This window comes from Dicentrarchus labrax, unplaced genomic scaffold (genome assembly GCF_905237075.1).
Source record: "Dicentrarchus labrax unplaced genomic scaffold, dlabrax2021, whole genome shotgun sequence".
Classification (NCBI taxonomy): Eukaryota; Metazoa; Chordata; class Actinopteri; family Moronidae; genus Dicentrarchus; species Dicentrarchus labrax.
In genome coordinates, this window is record NW_026136704.1 from 33,702,164 (window position 1) to 33,717,797 (window position 15,634).

General features: G+C 39.3%; 1 protein-coding gene across 2 annotated transcripts in view; it reads right to left on the reverse strand.

The window, feature by feature from the left end:
- nek11 (NIMA-related kinase 11) overlaps window positions 1-15,634 on the reverse strand; it is a 55,272-nt gene that overhangs the window by 9,197 nt on the left and 30,441 nt on the right. For both annotated transcript variants that reach the window (XM_051399348.1, XM_051399347.1), the window contains 6 exons: window positions 12,639-12,709; window positions 10,895-11,014; window positions 9,977-10,070; window positions 9,634-9,757; window positions 4,640-4,746; window positions 187-247 (listed from right to left, as the gene is read on the reverse strand). In XM_051399348.1, the coding sequence (XP_051255308.1) occupies window positions 187-247; window positions 4,640-4,746; window positions 9,634-9,757; window positions 9,977-10,070; window positions 10,895-11,014; window positions 12,639-12,709 (577 nt within the window). The remainder of the gene's footprint in view (window positions 1-186; window positions 248-4,639; window positions 4,747-9,633; window positions 9,758-9,976; window positions 10,071-10,894; window positions 11,015-12,638; window positions 12,710-15,634) is intronic.

The following is a 15,634-nucleotide window of genomic DNA, read 5'->3' on the forward strand; positions in this document are numbered from 1 at the left end:
GGCTGCGCGGTGTGGGTCTGGCGTTGGTTGCTTCGTGGTGTTGGCTGATGGGGTCATTTGTAAACAACGAGCTTGTTAGTAGCATGGAGCTAATGGTCCAAATTAAATATAGGACCATTGCAGAGCACTGTGTTTATGTGTGTACTGTACATATACTGTGTGTTTTTACTTTATTCTCAGACTCACCGCTCAGATCCTCTTCCAGAACCTTCTGCATGTGCTTCATCATGGCCTCCAGCTCACTGACCTGAGGAAAGAAATCCTGAGAATAAACTATTTGCGATGCTCCATAGTTTCATGGTGCTGTATTAATGTGTAACCAATAAAAATATATGGTTTGTCTTGAAGGTGGCGCTGGAGCAATAAAGCTGTTAAAATCTAAAAGGTGCACCCTCTGGAGAGCAGCCGTCGTCTGATATCCACAGTTCATAATAATGTGACTGTATTTCATTCAGCAGCGGAAATTAAAGTCATAAATGTTCCTGAATCAGTTATTATCCCCGGCTGGAGAGCCGCTGGCGACACATAATGAAAAACCATATTTATTGTTGGTTCAGTAGTTGTGTCGAGCAGAGAGATGCCCACAGAAACACCTCTGTCTGGATCTGATACCAATACAGAGGACCTGGAAAACCTGGAAAATCAGAAAAATCAGAAAAATCAGAAAAATCAGAGACTAGTTTTCCAGTCATGGAAACACTTGGAAATTAATTAAAATGATCAAATATGCTGGAAATAATCTGTCCTGAAAATGTTTGTTGTGTTTTGTATTTCAGCCCCTCTGTCAGATCACCTAGATCAGAGGTTCCCAACCTGGGGGTCGGATCATTTCACAGGGGGTCGCAAGGTCTTCTTAATTTTAAGAGGTGGTAGAAAACTTATTCACAGCAGACCTTTATCTCAACATTTTGTTTATTTCTGTAAAGAAAACTATATGAAACTGTTTTTATTAAACCACATAAGTTAATTTATTTAAAAAAATGTTGACACTGATTAAAGTTTTAAGTAAAACTAACTCAGTTCTGTAACTTAAAAAACATTCTTGCTCAGCTTGAATAGTTTAAGCAATTTTAAGTGACAATGACCTCATTTGTAATTTTCTATTTGTATCGTGGAAAAAGAAATACTAGTAAAAACTACTTAATGAAAATTAGTTTGTGTTACATACAATTTTAAATGTAAACTATTTTACATTTTTTTGTTCAAATAACTCATCACATTACAGTGTATTAATATCTAAACCCTGATGCACACAAGCTGTATAAGAACAACAGAGACAAGTGTGAATGATTATGTTTGATTGTTCGAAATAAAAAAACAATACCAAAAAATATCCTAAAAAACAGAAAATATCTTTAAAAAAAATGCTAAAATTCATCCTAATGTAGAAACGTGGTGGTTCAACATGGCGGACAAGGTAACAAAAACACAATGATTCTTATATTCAGGTGATTAAACACGAATGAAAACATATTTGTGAACATTATATTATATTTCACACTGGAGCTTTAATACGAGTCTGGAAAACAAATTTGTTGAATGACATTAATGAGCTGGAGTATTGAACATTATACTCTTACATAATATTGTTGTGTTATATATCTTTAATTTGGCTCTGATACAGATTATAAAGGCTGTTCCCACAGAGCAGTCACAGTATTTCAGTGTTGGAGGCTGTTATCTGCTCGCTCTCTGTCTCAGCTCCACTAATTATCCAGTTTCGCTCCATTTCTTCCCTTCTTCTCTCCTCCTGTTTCTGTCCTCAGTATCAGCAGTGACAAATAGATTTAATCTCCCTCAGCCTCCAACTCTCTGCGAGGCCCAAAACACAGAGAGGCTGCTGGACTGCACACCCTGTCTGTCTCTCTGTCTGTCTCTCTGGTTCCCAGAGCAGTGACGTCTGCGAGGCCCCTATAGGTTATTTTGTTCCCCAATGAATCACATTTTTGGTCAAAACTCATGAAACGCAGCACTAAATTTGACGGTGGTAGAAATGTACGTATTCTATGGCTCTCGCATAAGGGCGCGGCAAAATGACTTAGTCAAGCCCCCTAAACAACCCAAGGCATGTTTTACCGATATGCATGAAAGTTGGTACGCACATGTATCATGGCCATATGTACAAAAAAGCCTCTTGGACCTATACTCCAAACCAAACGGGAAGTCAGCCATTTTTACTTTGGTGGTCATTTTGGTCAATTAGCACTCGCCGTAGTTTAACAAACTCCTCCTACAGAATTGATCAGATCAACTTCAGATTTGGTCAGTGCACTTTAAAGACCATCGTGGTTAAAAGTGGTGCTATTTGTGACTGTGTATCGAACGCCATGCCCGTGGCGTTGCGTTGAATGTCAACTTTTCACCACAAACTAGGAAGCTGTCATGACTCCAGTATACTTTGTCCAATCTGCCCCAAACTTCACAATAATCCACAATAACAGCAGAGAGCTGATAATGAACCCAAACAGTGAACTCAGTAACTGCAGGAAGGAAGAAACCAGAGATTTAGATGTTTTTTTGAGAAAATTATTTCTTGTGGATATTGATTAGTTAAAATCAAAATTGCTCATTTTATTTAGGTTCATTGTACAGTTTATCAGTGGTTCTCTAAAGTTATTGTTGAATATAATATGAAATATCTATAAAATATCATCTCTTTTCTGACAGATTCAGTGTTTTCTTCTCATTGTTCTATCAGCTCTTTGGTTGTTTTCTAATGCAGGACGAGGCTGGTGATCAGAGACTGAAGCTCTGTGGATGTAGCTTATGTTCAGATGTAGATCTTAAATAATGATATAAACTTTAAAAATAACAATTTTGTTCGGTTTTCTTTACAGAACTGAATGAAATGGTGAGATATCGGCCTGGTGTATATAGCTTTGGCGGCCCCTATAGGTCGATTAATGTTTGAATGCTCAGATTTTATTGCTCACTTCTTTATTATCTGCAGAGAGCAAGCTTTGTGAACTTTAAGTTAATATTAACAATCAGCTGGAAAAATGCATGCATGCATTTCTGGAAATAAACTGCTAATAATGTGTATCTTAGTTAACAGGAGGTCAGGACGCACCGTCCTTCTTTGTGTTTAAGTCTCTAATTAAAGGACTTACGGGGCTCAGCTCAGTGTGTGAGAATAATATTATGATAATTTGAGCCCAAACGTCACATTAAAACACATAAAACCAGCAGCTAAAACCAAAGCTGCTTTACAGAGTCTGTGTGTTTCATGCTAATCCATGCTAATGCTAATACACACAAACACACACATTACACTCTGCTGCCCTAATTAGGCGGCTATACATAATATGTGGCTGTTCCAGTGCTGGATGATAATGAGGATGAGCTGATAGAAACACACTCGTCCTCTCTGCTCACAGGTGTAATTTCCACTCATGTTTTAAAATAACTCATTTTAAAAGCTTTTCCCATAAAAACAACTGAGTAAACATTCATTAAAATACGTTTCAGTGGAACCTTGTTAAATAAAAAATTAATAAATAATACAAATATTAATAAAAAGGTAGTGACTCTGATAGAAACAGAAGAAAAACACAACAAGCTTCTGGTTAAAGTCTCTCCCAGTAACAAAACAAAAAATGACAAATAATATTATTCACTGTAAAAACAATCTTTAAAAAACAGTTTTTCTTGTTTATTTCACTGATATTATATGAAATATTAATAAAAAATATAATAAGTGAAAAAATCTGCAGCTGTAAATAATCAATTACTGCTTATTTAAAGAAAAAAGTTTTTTTCACATAAAAAGATTAAAATACATCTGCAAATACATTTCTGAAATATTATTATTATTAGTGACATTAACAGTAAAAAGTATTAGTTGTGTAACTTTAATGTATTAGTTAGTTAACTGACAGATATGTTGTATAATGATGGAAGTTGAATAAATGTTGTTTATCAGTGTATAAGCATTGGTAAACTGTCCAAATACAGTTGTTATCAGTGTAAACAGCAATAATTACTGTAATCTCACAGATAATGACTTTTATTACACTTCTATAACTTTTAACATTCACGTTAAAATAATAACAATCCAATAATAACAGCACTCTGCTGTAAATGTAAGTCTGATTATTGTATTATAGCAGAGTTCACCTGGATTTATAGATCATTGTTTTACACTGTAAATATCTTTAATTAAACATTCAGAAGAAAATACACAAAATATTATGTAAAATTAAAGCCAGAAACTGGATTATAATTATAGACAAATACTGTAGAGTCAGTTATTTTCTTTTATTTTCCAGCTGCCAGAATCTAAACTATTTCTTACAATATATATATTTACAGTGTATTTATTTATTGTACTTGAAAAAATGTTTCACTTAATTGTTGTTTTTTATATATTATACAAAAAGAACGCTGTGAACACACAGATTTTATTTTCTGTAAGAGATACGGCCCAATGGGAGCAGAGCTTTGATCGGGGCCAAAGGAATCTGACCCGAGCCCAATGTGAGACCCGAACATCAGAAGTTGTTCTGTTGTTTCTGTGCCCGAGCCGAGCCGGAACTTTGGATTAAAATAAACAAACACTTTTGATAGTTTATTAGAAGCTAAAGTAAACTACATTTTGCATATAATGCAGACAGACAGACAGACAGACAGGTGGACTCACCTGTGGGTCTGACAGATAAAGTGTCTCTGTGTCTTCGTCCTCTGAGCAGGAATCAAATCCATCCTGGTTGTAATAAACTTCTGCAGCCTGAGGGTCCTCTGGGATATCTGCACACATACACACACTATTATATCCATCTGTCTGTCTGTCTGTCTGTCTGTCTCTTCCCAAACATTTCCGGCATTAGAAAGCCAATATAAAAAGGTTGAATACAGAATATTTAATGTACTGTAAGAGCACAATGTTCAAAGGTTGCAGCTGGTTGAGCTAAATCTCATTCAAACATCCTGATACTGACTGATTTCATCTCTTCTTTCTCTGCGTTCTCACTCGCCTCCCGCTCACAGTGAACAACGCTTTTCTTCAGACGTTTTATAAGCTGAAAAAGTTTGAGTTGATAAAACCAAAAAGTTTGAGTTGAGATTACTTACAAGGTTTTACAGTGTAGTAGCGCAGTTAGAAAGTGACAGATTGTGGAACAATAAAGAGCAGATGAATAAAAATGAGTCTTCAGTCCTTGTGGATTTAATTTGTCCGTTCTGACAGGCGGCGCTGTCTGGGTAATTATTCCTGCTAACGAGCTCTGAGAGTCTAAAAGATGGACGATGTTTAATTCATGTGGCGCTCTGAGTCTCTTCCTCCCCCTGTCAGCCAATCACAGGGCTGGAATCAGACAGCGGGGGCGGGGCTCTGGGAGCGCACAGGGATTCATAAAACTGAACTGAAAGTAGTTGATGACTCACAAGCTAATCTCTGATGCTAGCTACATCTGCCAGCGAATGTTAGCAAAACAACAGCTAAGAAACGGTTGATCGCACATTATAACGTTCTATATACGACGGAAAGTGAGGAGGCCTCCACATCAGTCACATCTGTATATAGAGAGCTGCATATAGTGCTCAGATAACTCTTATTATATATATATATATACTGTTCTGCTGTGTCGTATCTGGAGCTGCTGTAGCGAGTGAATCTCAGTGTGGGATTAAAAACGTCTATTTAATCTAATCTTTAATAACGTATGCCTTCTTCCTTCTTCTATGAACCCCACTGTGCTGGTGATATATGCAGTCATTCATTTTCAGCAGTATCAGCTCCGATATTGCAGTATTTAAGAGACGCAGCATTAATTTAACCGTAACATGACAACAGTTCAAATTAAGTAGAATTTATTTTATTTGACAGAAAACTCGTCTTCTCAGCTGTTAGCCATTAAAAGAAGAAGGAGCAAGTGTTTGTTGTTACCATTATGGCTGCACAATTAATCAAAACATTACCAAAATTAGGGTATAAATATGTGACAAACAGCATTATAATGAAGAACTGTAGAGCTGTTGTTTGCTACAGAGTGTACACACAACAGTGAATCCCAATATCTGTCAAAAATAATTGCAATATGATTTAACATATCGTGCAGCCTGGTTAACATCACTGTGCATGTACCTGGTTGTACATCAACCACAACAGGACATTTTCATTCACTTTTGTGAGATTCTGATCCATAAAAAACAGACTGATGCTGAAAAGATCACTAAAAACCTGCTCTGAATAACATAATAATAATTCCCAGGATATCTGGTCATCAGGTGTTTCCATGACTGAAAAACTAGCCTCTAAATTTCCAGGTTTTCCAGGACACGCAGGAAGTTAAAGTTATGTATAATTAAGGGTGTGGCTGCTTTGAGTGACAGGTGGGCGCCGTCACTGGCGGCTGTTTTCAGTAACCAGGCTTCATTCAGCTCCGCCTCTTTGCCCATTTTTGGATTAGCCAGGAGCTGGCGGAGTCAGGACTGCCAAGATGGCGTCCAGAGTTGACCACACTGAGCTTCACAGCGGCTCTGGGGGACGGCACGTGTTTATGAGGAATTTAGTTCTCTGTTTAATTTCCTTGTAGACGGATGAAAGAGTTCAGTCTTCCTTCAAACATCATTTTCTGGACCCTGATAACAGCAGTATGATAGAATGACCTCTGCATGGGAGATAAACCGACTTAATGAGTGGAAAAACAACTCTCTGATATCTGATTGGCTGAGCCCCAGCGCCAGGTGATGTCACAGCGAGGCTCAGGTGTTGTGTCTGTGTGTGTTCAAGCAGCAAATATTCGCTGAGACCACGGAGGCTTTTAAAATTCTGACTAACTGTGGGGCGTCTGCGTCTCCGAGGAGCTTCCTGTCTGTTGGCTCGGGGTTGTGTCGGAGCTCTTAGACCCTTTAATGAGCTTCTGGAAGATGAAAACAGTGTGAGCAGCAGAAAGCTAAAATAAGAAGCTGCCTGTTGTGTCTCCTCTGATGAAAGGCTGGCACCAAAATAAAGCTCAATAAAGTTTGTTATTCGACCTACTGGCTCTCTGTGGACAAACTCCTACAGATTATGTGTTTTCAAAGGATTTAATGATACATATAAATAAAGTATAAAGAAGCTTTTTAAGGAAATTAGCAGCAGGTGGTTTTAAAGTCCAAAATGTGTCCTTCTGTTTAATCTGTTTAAAGTAACAACATTTGTGCAAAGTGAGGACAATTTTATACAAAATTCACTTATGACCCCTTTCACCAGGATCTCAGACCAAAACAATAATACACTACTGACCAGACTCCACTGACAACACCAGTGATTTTACCCCACAGATAATTGTAAAACACACTTCAAGGTGGACAGAAACAGAATAAAACTCATTAAAATCGCTCTGTTAATGTTTCCAACAATCACCAACTCTGGTTTGGTGGAAATAAATCACCGACGTAGATGATAAAAACAGCAGTTTCAGTCAGAGTGGACCGGCTGTGGAAACAAACCACAGAGAGGCTGCGATACAACACAGGCAGAGGACGTGAGACACCATGACGCCACTGTATCTTTATATCAAGAATATAATGTTTATTATCTCATATAAGACCTTTAAAAGTTGGAACATTTTTCCATGCGTTGTATGTTAACAAAATCCTTTAAGGCAATTAATCTGAAGACCATCAACAGATTGAGTTTGCGTTGAACACCGTGTCCTGTGGCAATGTTTCGCCATGAAACAGGAAGTCATTTGATGAGGGTCCTCACAAAGACAGGAGCACAAACACGAGAGTGTGTTTTGTGTGTGAGAAACGTGAAATGAAATCCTCTGAAAACCATTCCTTGCATGATGACATGAGTTTTTATTTTGTCTTTGAGCAGCAGGAGGAGAGAAAATCTCCACTCTGGTTTCGTCATGTGTCCCTGAGCGGTTTGATGCAATCGGACCTCTATAAACGCAGTAATGAGCTAAAAGAGCTAGTCACTGTTACTGTCTGAATTGATCACAGACGAACTTGGATCTGAACTCACCTGTTCGCTGTCTGTTTGGCTCAGTCCCACTGTGAGGGGAAACATGAATACTAAATGAACGTTAAATTGTTCTGACTTCTGGAGGAAAGAGAATAGACCGACCTTTTTTCAAAAATATGAAAACATGAAATTAATTCTGGCTTTGTTTCTTTGTGTTTCTGTGTAAAGACTCTTGAGGCTCATCTGTATGCACAGCAAAAAATAACAAGTGTAGCTGTTTTCAGTCAAAAAGCAGATTTAGTACACAAAGGGTTTTTCTTTCTGAATTCCCTGCTGGAGCATCTGGCTCCCTTCTGATCTCCAGCTGAGAGTTTCACACAAATTTTAACGTCTCACTTGGACTCAACAAACTTCAAACGATTCATTTCTTAATCTGGCCGGTCAGATCTCAGATCAGTGGTTCCCAAACGGGTGAGAGGGATTTTAAGAGGCCTCCAGGGAACTCCAGGAGTCTCCAAGGTTCCAGGCAACTCCCAGAGAAACACATCAAATACTTTTTTGTACATCAGACATGATACTAAGAGAAGAAACTGAAATCTTAGCCAGCAGTGGAAGAGGTATTCAGATCCTTCACTTTAGTAAAAGTACTAATACCACACTATAAAAATACAAGCTTCCTACAAGATATTTTCACATCTATGTCGGTGAATTAAGGATTTATTTCCACCAAACTAGAGTTGGTGATTGTTGGAAACACTAACAGAGACGGTTTTAATGAGTTTTATTCTGTTAAAGAAGTCAGTGCCCCTCTTGTGCCTCCCCAGTGAAAAAAGTCTGGGGACAGCTGGCAGGTTTTATAATAAGCTTACTTAGTAATTTTTCCAGTGTGTTATTAGTACTTACAAAAAAGATCTGAATATTGTTTTAACTTATAACTAATACTTCCAACTTTGCTCCTGACGTCTTTGTCTGTTAAACCTCTGAACAAACCACAGATGCCGTCGTTCTCCTTGACAGACGTGTTACCTGTGGACAAAGAATTTGTATCTTTCTACCATCTTTTCATGTCTTCTCAAAGCTTCCTGCCCCTGCACATCCACACCGACCCTCCTCCCCACAACCGCGTACTGCCAGAATACTACTGGAAACCAAAGAAAACTTGCATTGTGCTACACAGAGAGGTATTTAAATGGGGTCCACCCTTGAAATAAACTTATTTCTACCACCAGGTGGGATGACGGATTAAAGAACGACACAGAAAGAAATATAAGTTCTTCCTCTCATCCGAACCATCTGTCAGAACTGACACTAATTTTAATGAGATTTATGGTTTATGGCCTTTTTTAATACCCGGCGGATCCTGGGGGATTTTCTAGATAAACACATGATTAAGTTGCTTGAATGTGGAAAAATTCTCCGGAGAGCTTTTCTGCTACAGATCAGCTGTGGATTTCATTAGTTTTTAGCTTGCTGGCTGCTCTGTTTACTCCAGGAACTTAAGTGACAGAGAGCGTGGCGGGAAACATCACAAACACAAATCATCTCTGCAAACTGATGGAAACTTATCAGAGTTTATCAAATCCGGTTGATGAGATACTGTATTTTACAGTGTGCTTCAGGATTTAATTCATCAGATTCACTCAAACAATAATCACATGTGCATTCCTTATGATGATATTAAAACTAAACTACAATGAAGTGACGACAGTTTCCGTATGAAATGTAATATTGTTTCTCACCTTGCAGTCCGGACTCAGACGTCTTTCCTTCATCCTGCTCCCAGATTGGCTGCGACCCACTTGGCAAACGGTGATCCTGGACGCTGATTGGTCGACTCTGACAGTCTCCGCCCTCTCTGCTCTCCTGTTGTTTGGACAAAAAGAGCCAATCAACTCTTAAGTGAAAGCCACGAGAACCTTCTTCAAAACTGACAAATTCAGAGACGGTTTCAGGAGGCTATTAGCTAATTAACTGCTAAGAGGATTAATTAATTAAACATGAATCCTCGAACAGAGGCAGTTTGTGGTCAGGGAGGTTAATTCAATAACTGTAGTTAAATACACATAATTAATCTTTTCTTACATTCAGAACATCCAGGCTGACTTTTTCAAAATGCCGGCTCCTCAGTTCCCTCCTGCGGGTGTGGATCTCCTCATATTTCTCCTCAGCCAGTTTCCTGCAGAGACGGATACACGCTCATGTCAACCCAGAGTCCTGGTTGAAGCCACTGGAGAGCTGTGCTGTACTGTATTCCCTGTCGGCCTCCTGTGTCTGGTCCCGGTCCGGTGTGCACGGGGAGGCTTGCCTGTCTCTGGTTCCTATTCTGGCCAAGACTCCAAGAAGAGCGCCGGGCTTTGAAGCCAGTTTGACATAGTGGCCAGACAGTGGAATTACAGCGATGATGCAAACTGGCCCAAAATTACTTTTTTCCATAAGAGCACATTCTGAAAGAAGCAACTATAAAACCTTATGTGAAGTTTTTCAAGCATTAGAACTCGTTTCACAATCAGAATTTGATCCGTTCAGTCCGATAATATTTTGAAAGTCTAGAAGATCCGCACAATTAAAGAGGAAGTTAGCTGGAGATGGTCTCCACATTCATCCAAGTAATTTCTTTGCAACAGGCTTTTTGTGCTTCATGCGCCACTGAGCAGCTTTCATAAGAATGAACGGAGCGCCGCCTCCAACGCTGTATCCAGTGGTTCCCCCATCCCTGGACCTTCTCCTGGAGACCAAAAGCTCCTGTGCTAGCGGTGTAAACACTCCACCGGTGCTCCGAGCTCCCAGTCCGGGCAGAGTCAGCTACTAGGACCACTAGCTGCACGGCTAACTGAGCTGACTCTGCTAACGTCAGCTACAGTTAGTGGTTACTCTGGTAAAATGCTGCCCCCCATTTGTTTGGACTATGAATTCCAGATGTGGTCAGAGTCTGTGTGTGTGTGTATGTGTGTGTGTGTGTGTGTGTGTGTGTGTGTGTGTGTGTGTGTGTGTGTGTGTTACCTGAGTCTCCTGGCCTTCTCGTCGGCAGCCTGCAGTTTGCGGAGCCTCATTCTCTCTCTTGGCGTCATCTTCTCCACCTCTGACTTCTCCATCAGCGTCTGCAGGTGAACCTTCGTCTGCCTGCAGACAACCACACACACACACCTATCCATCATCTGGAACTGTCCTATCACATCACTGCATTCTCCTCCAGACCCGCTGATTAAAACCACTAAACACACTGAATAAAGCAGTTCCACCTTAAACACACTGAATAAAGCAGTTCCACCTTAACAATCACTGCTTCTCCCACGCTGTTGGACAGACAAAGGACGTCCCGGAGGGGCTGCGAGCCGAGCTGCTGCTAACGTTAGCTCAGCTTGTTTCTCTGATAACTTAAGATCCAGACGTCCGATGACTAAAATCCTTCATCCGGTTCAAATCTAGAGTTAAAAAGCACCAAGATCTAAACAGTGGATGGTAACAATGTGGCTTCAGACTGGATCAACAGTCAATGTATGACAGCTTCTGGCAGACAACCACAACGCTGACGCAGGCACAAAGGGGATATGACGCCATTAATTATAGATTATTAATTGAATCAACTACAAATAGAACATAGCTGTAGAGTTTATAGACTGTTTACAGATCATAGATTTAAAGGTCTGATATGTAACATTGAGGAGGATCTTTTGTCAGAAATGTAATCTAATAATCAGAGGTATGTTTTCATTAGTGTATAAGCTGTTTCTTTACTTACTGCAGTGGTTTAATAAAGCTCTTAATGGTCTTAGTCCTACTTATTTGTCAGATTTACACTGAACCCTCTAGAGCCTTCAGGTCTTCAGGTAGTGGCCTTTTAATCATCCCTAAAGCCAGAACCAAGACCCACAGATCACTATGGTCCTCATTGGACCCTTCCTGAGGACCTGAGGGCAGTACACAGTGGATAACTTTAAACTCAAGACTTACCTTTTTAGTCTGGCTTTTAATTGATTTTTAGTTTCTTATTTATTTGTTTGTTTTTTTATTTCATTTTATCCCTTTTTTATTTCTATACTGTGTTAGTACTTTGTTTATTTGGTATATGCTTTTCTTAGTTTTCATATTTTTCTAATTTTGCCTCCAGTGTTTTATTCTTCACAAAAATATTTATTACTTTATGTGTGTGTGTGTGTGTGTGTGTGTGTGTGTGTGTGTGTGTGTGTGTGTGTGTGTAGGTGTGTGTAAGTGTGTGTGTGTGTCTGTGACAGAGCTGGTTAACACTTGAACACAGCTCGCCGCTCGCTGTTCTAATTATAGCAGCTACTCACTGAAGAGAGTGTGTGTGTGTGTGTGTGTGTGTGTGTGTGTGTGTGTGTGTGTGTGTGTGTGTGTTGTGTGTGTGTGTGTGTTCGAGAGAGCTGAGGCATAACGAAGAGGAGGGAGAAAGTAAGAAGACAAAGATGAAGAAGGGAGGTGAGGAGAAGAAGAAAGATAAAGAAAAATAGAAGATAGAAGGAAAGGAAAATGAGAGTAAACTGAGAGATGGGGAGAAAACATGAGGAAGAAGAGGAAGAGAGGGAAGAATAAGAAGAGGGCAAGAGAAATAAAGGTGGAGGAAGGGAGGTTGAATAAGAAGAGGACAATGCAAGCAGGAAGTGATGAAGAAAGGGGGAAGAAAAGAGAGAAAAAACAGAGGAGAAAAAAGAGAAAGGAAGGAGGAGGAGGAGAAAAGGAGGGGGGGCCAGAAGATAAAACAGAGAAACAGGAAGTTAAGTCTCACATGTTCTTGGCGATGAGTTCTGCGTCTTTCTTTCCGTCTGACGACACAAAGACAAACCTGTCCTTCATGTTCTGGAAAAACAGAGTTACAGTTACTTAATGACATAACTGACTAATCCTCAGAACCAGGGGTCTCAAAGCCAAGCTAATCAAAGTAGAACATGCATGAGGAGTATATGTAACTCCCATTAACGACCATTCAAAACAAATCTCAAAAACTGTAACAGATATCAAAAAGATTATAACCAGAATGACACTGATAAACTTTATATGTGAAAATTAAATTGTGTCTTAATCTGTGAAAAAGGTTTGATTAGATGTGTGCAGCAAACAATTAATGTCAAATTACTGAAATATTAGTTATATCATTATTGGCACTATTATATGAATCAAATAGACAGTGTAGATCTCTGCCCTGTATCTACAGCACTGACTGCTGCCCTGTATCTACAGCACGGACACCTGCACTGGATCTAAAGCACGGACATCTGCCCTCTATCTATAACACTGACGTCTGCCCTGTATCTACAGCATTTACCTCAGTCCTGTGTCCTTCCTGTCCTCTGTAACTTAGTATTACTGTCACATCTTTATTATTGGACTTCACTAAAACTTATAAAATATATTAATAATATCATTATTGTTTCTAATATATGAATCAAATAGACAGTACAGTCACCTGACCTCCATCTACAGCACTGACCTATTGGCTGGATACAGCACTGACTTCTGTCCTGTATCTATTACTTAGTGTTACTGTGGAGCAAAGAGAAAAGTAATAGCTGGAATGACACTAAAAGGCTTTACATGTGAAAATTTGAGTTATGTTTCAATCTGAAAAACATCACAGCAGTCCAAAAGACGTACGGAAGAAGAACAAGAATAATAAGGAAAATGAAGACTAAAGTTAACAATGTGTGAGAATTATGTTTTTATTTTAATTGTATATGAAGGGTAGTTTAAAATTATATCAAACTAGAAAAATCATTTAAACAAATAATCTTTTGCGGGCTGGATTATGATATATTTTTGAAGAGAGGGGGATAGAGGTACGTATGTTTTACTTTTCCTGAACCTAACCAAATGTTCCACAAAGTTATGCATGCAAGATTTATTTTGAAAGTCTAACGGGAAGTTGCATATTTATGAAGTGCTCTTTTATGGGTTGAGAAAATTCTCCTTCTTAAGCCAAATAAACTATTTAAAATCTCTCTGGGATTAGCTGCATCATCAAAAGCTGAAAACAGGGCTGTTTTTCAGTGAAATGCAACATACACATTAATGGAGCAGTAATCCAATAACATTAGATATAATAATAAAACACCGCAGGGAACATTTTACTGTGCTGTAATTATTTACTTTTACTTTTCTGAAAGTGTATCTCCATTTGTAGATTTAATGTAACTAGTCAGTGTTTTCAAATAGACTTTCACCAATATCAATGTGCACAGAACTTTGAAGCTATACAATAAAATACAAACATTAAAAACATGAAATTCTCTTTGGAGACATTAAACCTATAAACAGTCTCTCTGCTCTCACTGAGTTTCGGTTTCTACGTGTTTGTTCTAAGCTGAAGATCCTCAGCTGTGTCTTTGCTATGATATCCCAGAGTGCCACGGTGCAGTAATGAATCCCATCAGCATAACGATATTTCAGTGGAAACCATGGCAACCAAGTCCATAAATGTGTTATCTCTCTTCAGGTGCCCTGTGTATCCACACAGGAGGAGCATCCAGCCTGCAGCTGTGATTTATGGCAAACTGTATGACAATAATATCCTGCTGACACACACACACACACACACACACACACACACACAACACACCTTATCTGTTACTATGTGAGTGAGAATGAGAGAAAATGAATGAATGTGAGTAATTTCATACCTTGGTTTACTGGGTAATAGGCTATGTGTATGTGTATGTGTTTGTATGTGTGTGATGGGTCAGCCTCCAAGCCTCCACAAGTAAATTTTTTCATGTAGTATTCCACATAGCGCCACCTGCCATTGATTAAACATATACAATTTTTTGTTTTAAAAAGGAATAAATCAAGTGTTATGTTATGATAATTTGTTGGTCCTGCTCCTTTCTGGGTGTCCACGGGGCGGTTAGGCTGTTACTAAACACACACAGAGCACTTCACCAGCTTGTTCTTCGGCAGGATGGTCCCTGACTTACCTCCGGACCTGGACCAGTAACTGCTGAATGGTCTGCTTCACACTGTGCCGCTGCTGAAACCAAGTATTCCTGGCTTTATGGGTTTTCCAAGTACTGAGTGTCCTGCCACCATTGACCACTGAAATTCACAAACGCTGCCAACAGGGACTCTCTGACTTCTGCAAACTGAAATCTATCTATCTATCTGTCTGTCTGTCTGTCTGTCTGTCTGTCTGTCTGTCTGTCTACACAGACAGCCAAAGGGGAAACTACAGCTCAGAATCCACTATATCAGTGCCACCCATCGACATATAAAAGATGAACATCTCCACTTCCTCCCACTTCAGGACCAGAGTCTGTGCAGTAGTGATCAGGGTCAGTATCAAGGTCCATACGTCCGGGTGACTCCATTGCGAGCAGGACTCAGCTGTCAATAATGACGTGAAACCCCCCTTTTATGTTTTCAGATAACTAATTGAAACCAAACTGATGATGATAATAAAAATGAACACTTCAGCACACAAACATCAGCGTGATAAGAATGGCCTAAAATGGAAGAGAGCAACGAATTAGAAAGATGGCAGCGGGAGTATCTGGATATTCTGGCTTCATTTCTGTGCAGTGGGAGGAAGTGGAGACGGCCACCTTTTATATGTTGATGGTACAAACCAAATGCAAGAAGAACACAGACACAACCAGACACAATAAAGTCTCTAAGCAAACTGTCTTTCAACTCAGACCCCCGTCACTAGTTTCCAACTTACTGTAGCTGACATGTCGTCCAGGCTTTCGTTGGATTTTATTTAAACTGGGTTGGAAAAACTATAAACACCAA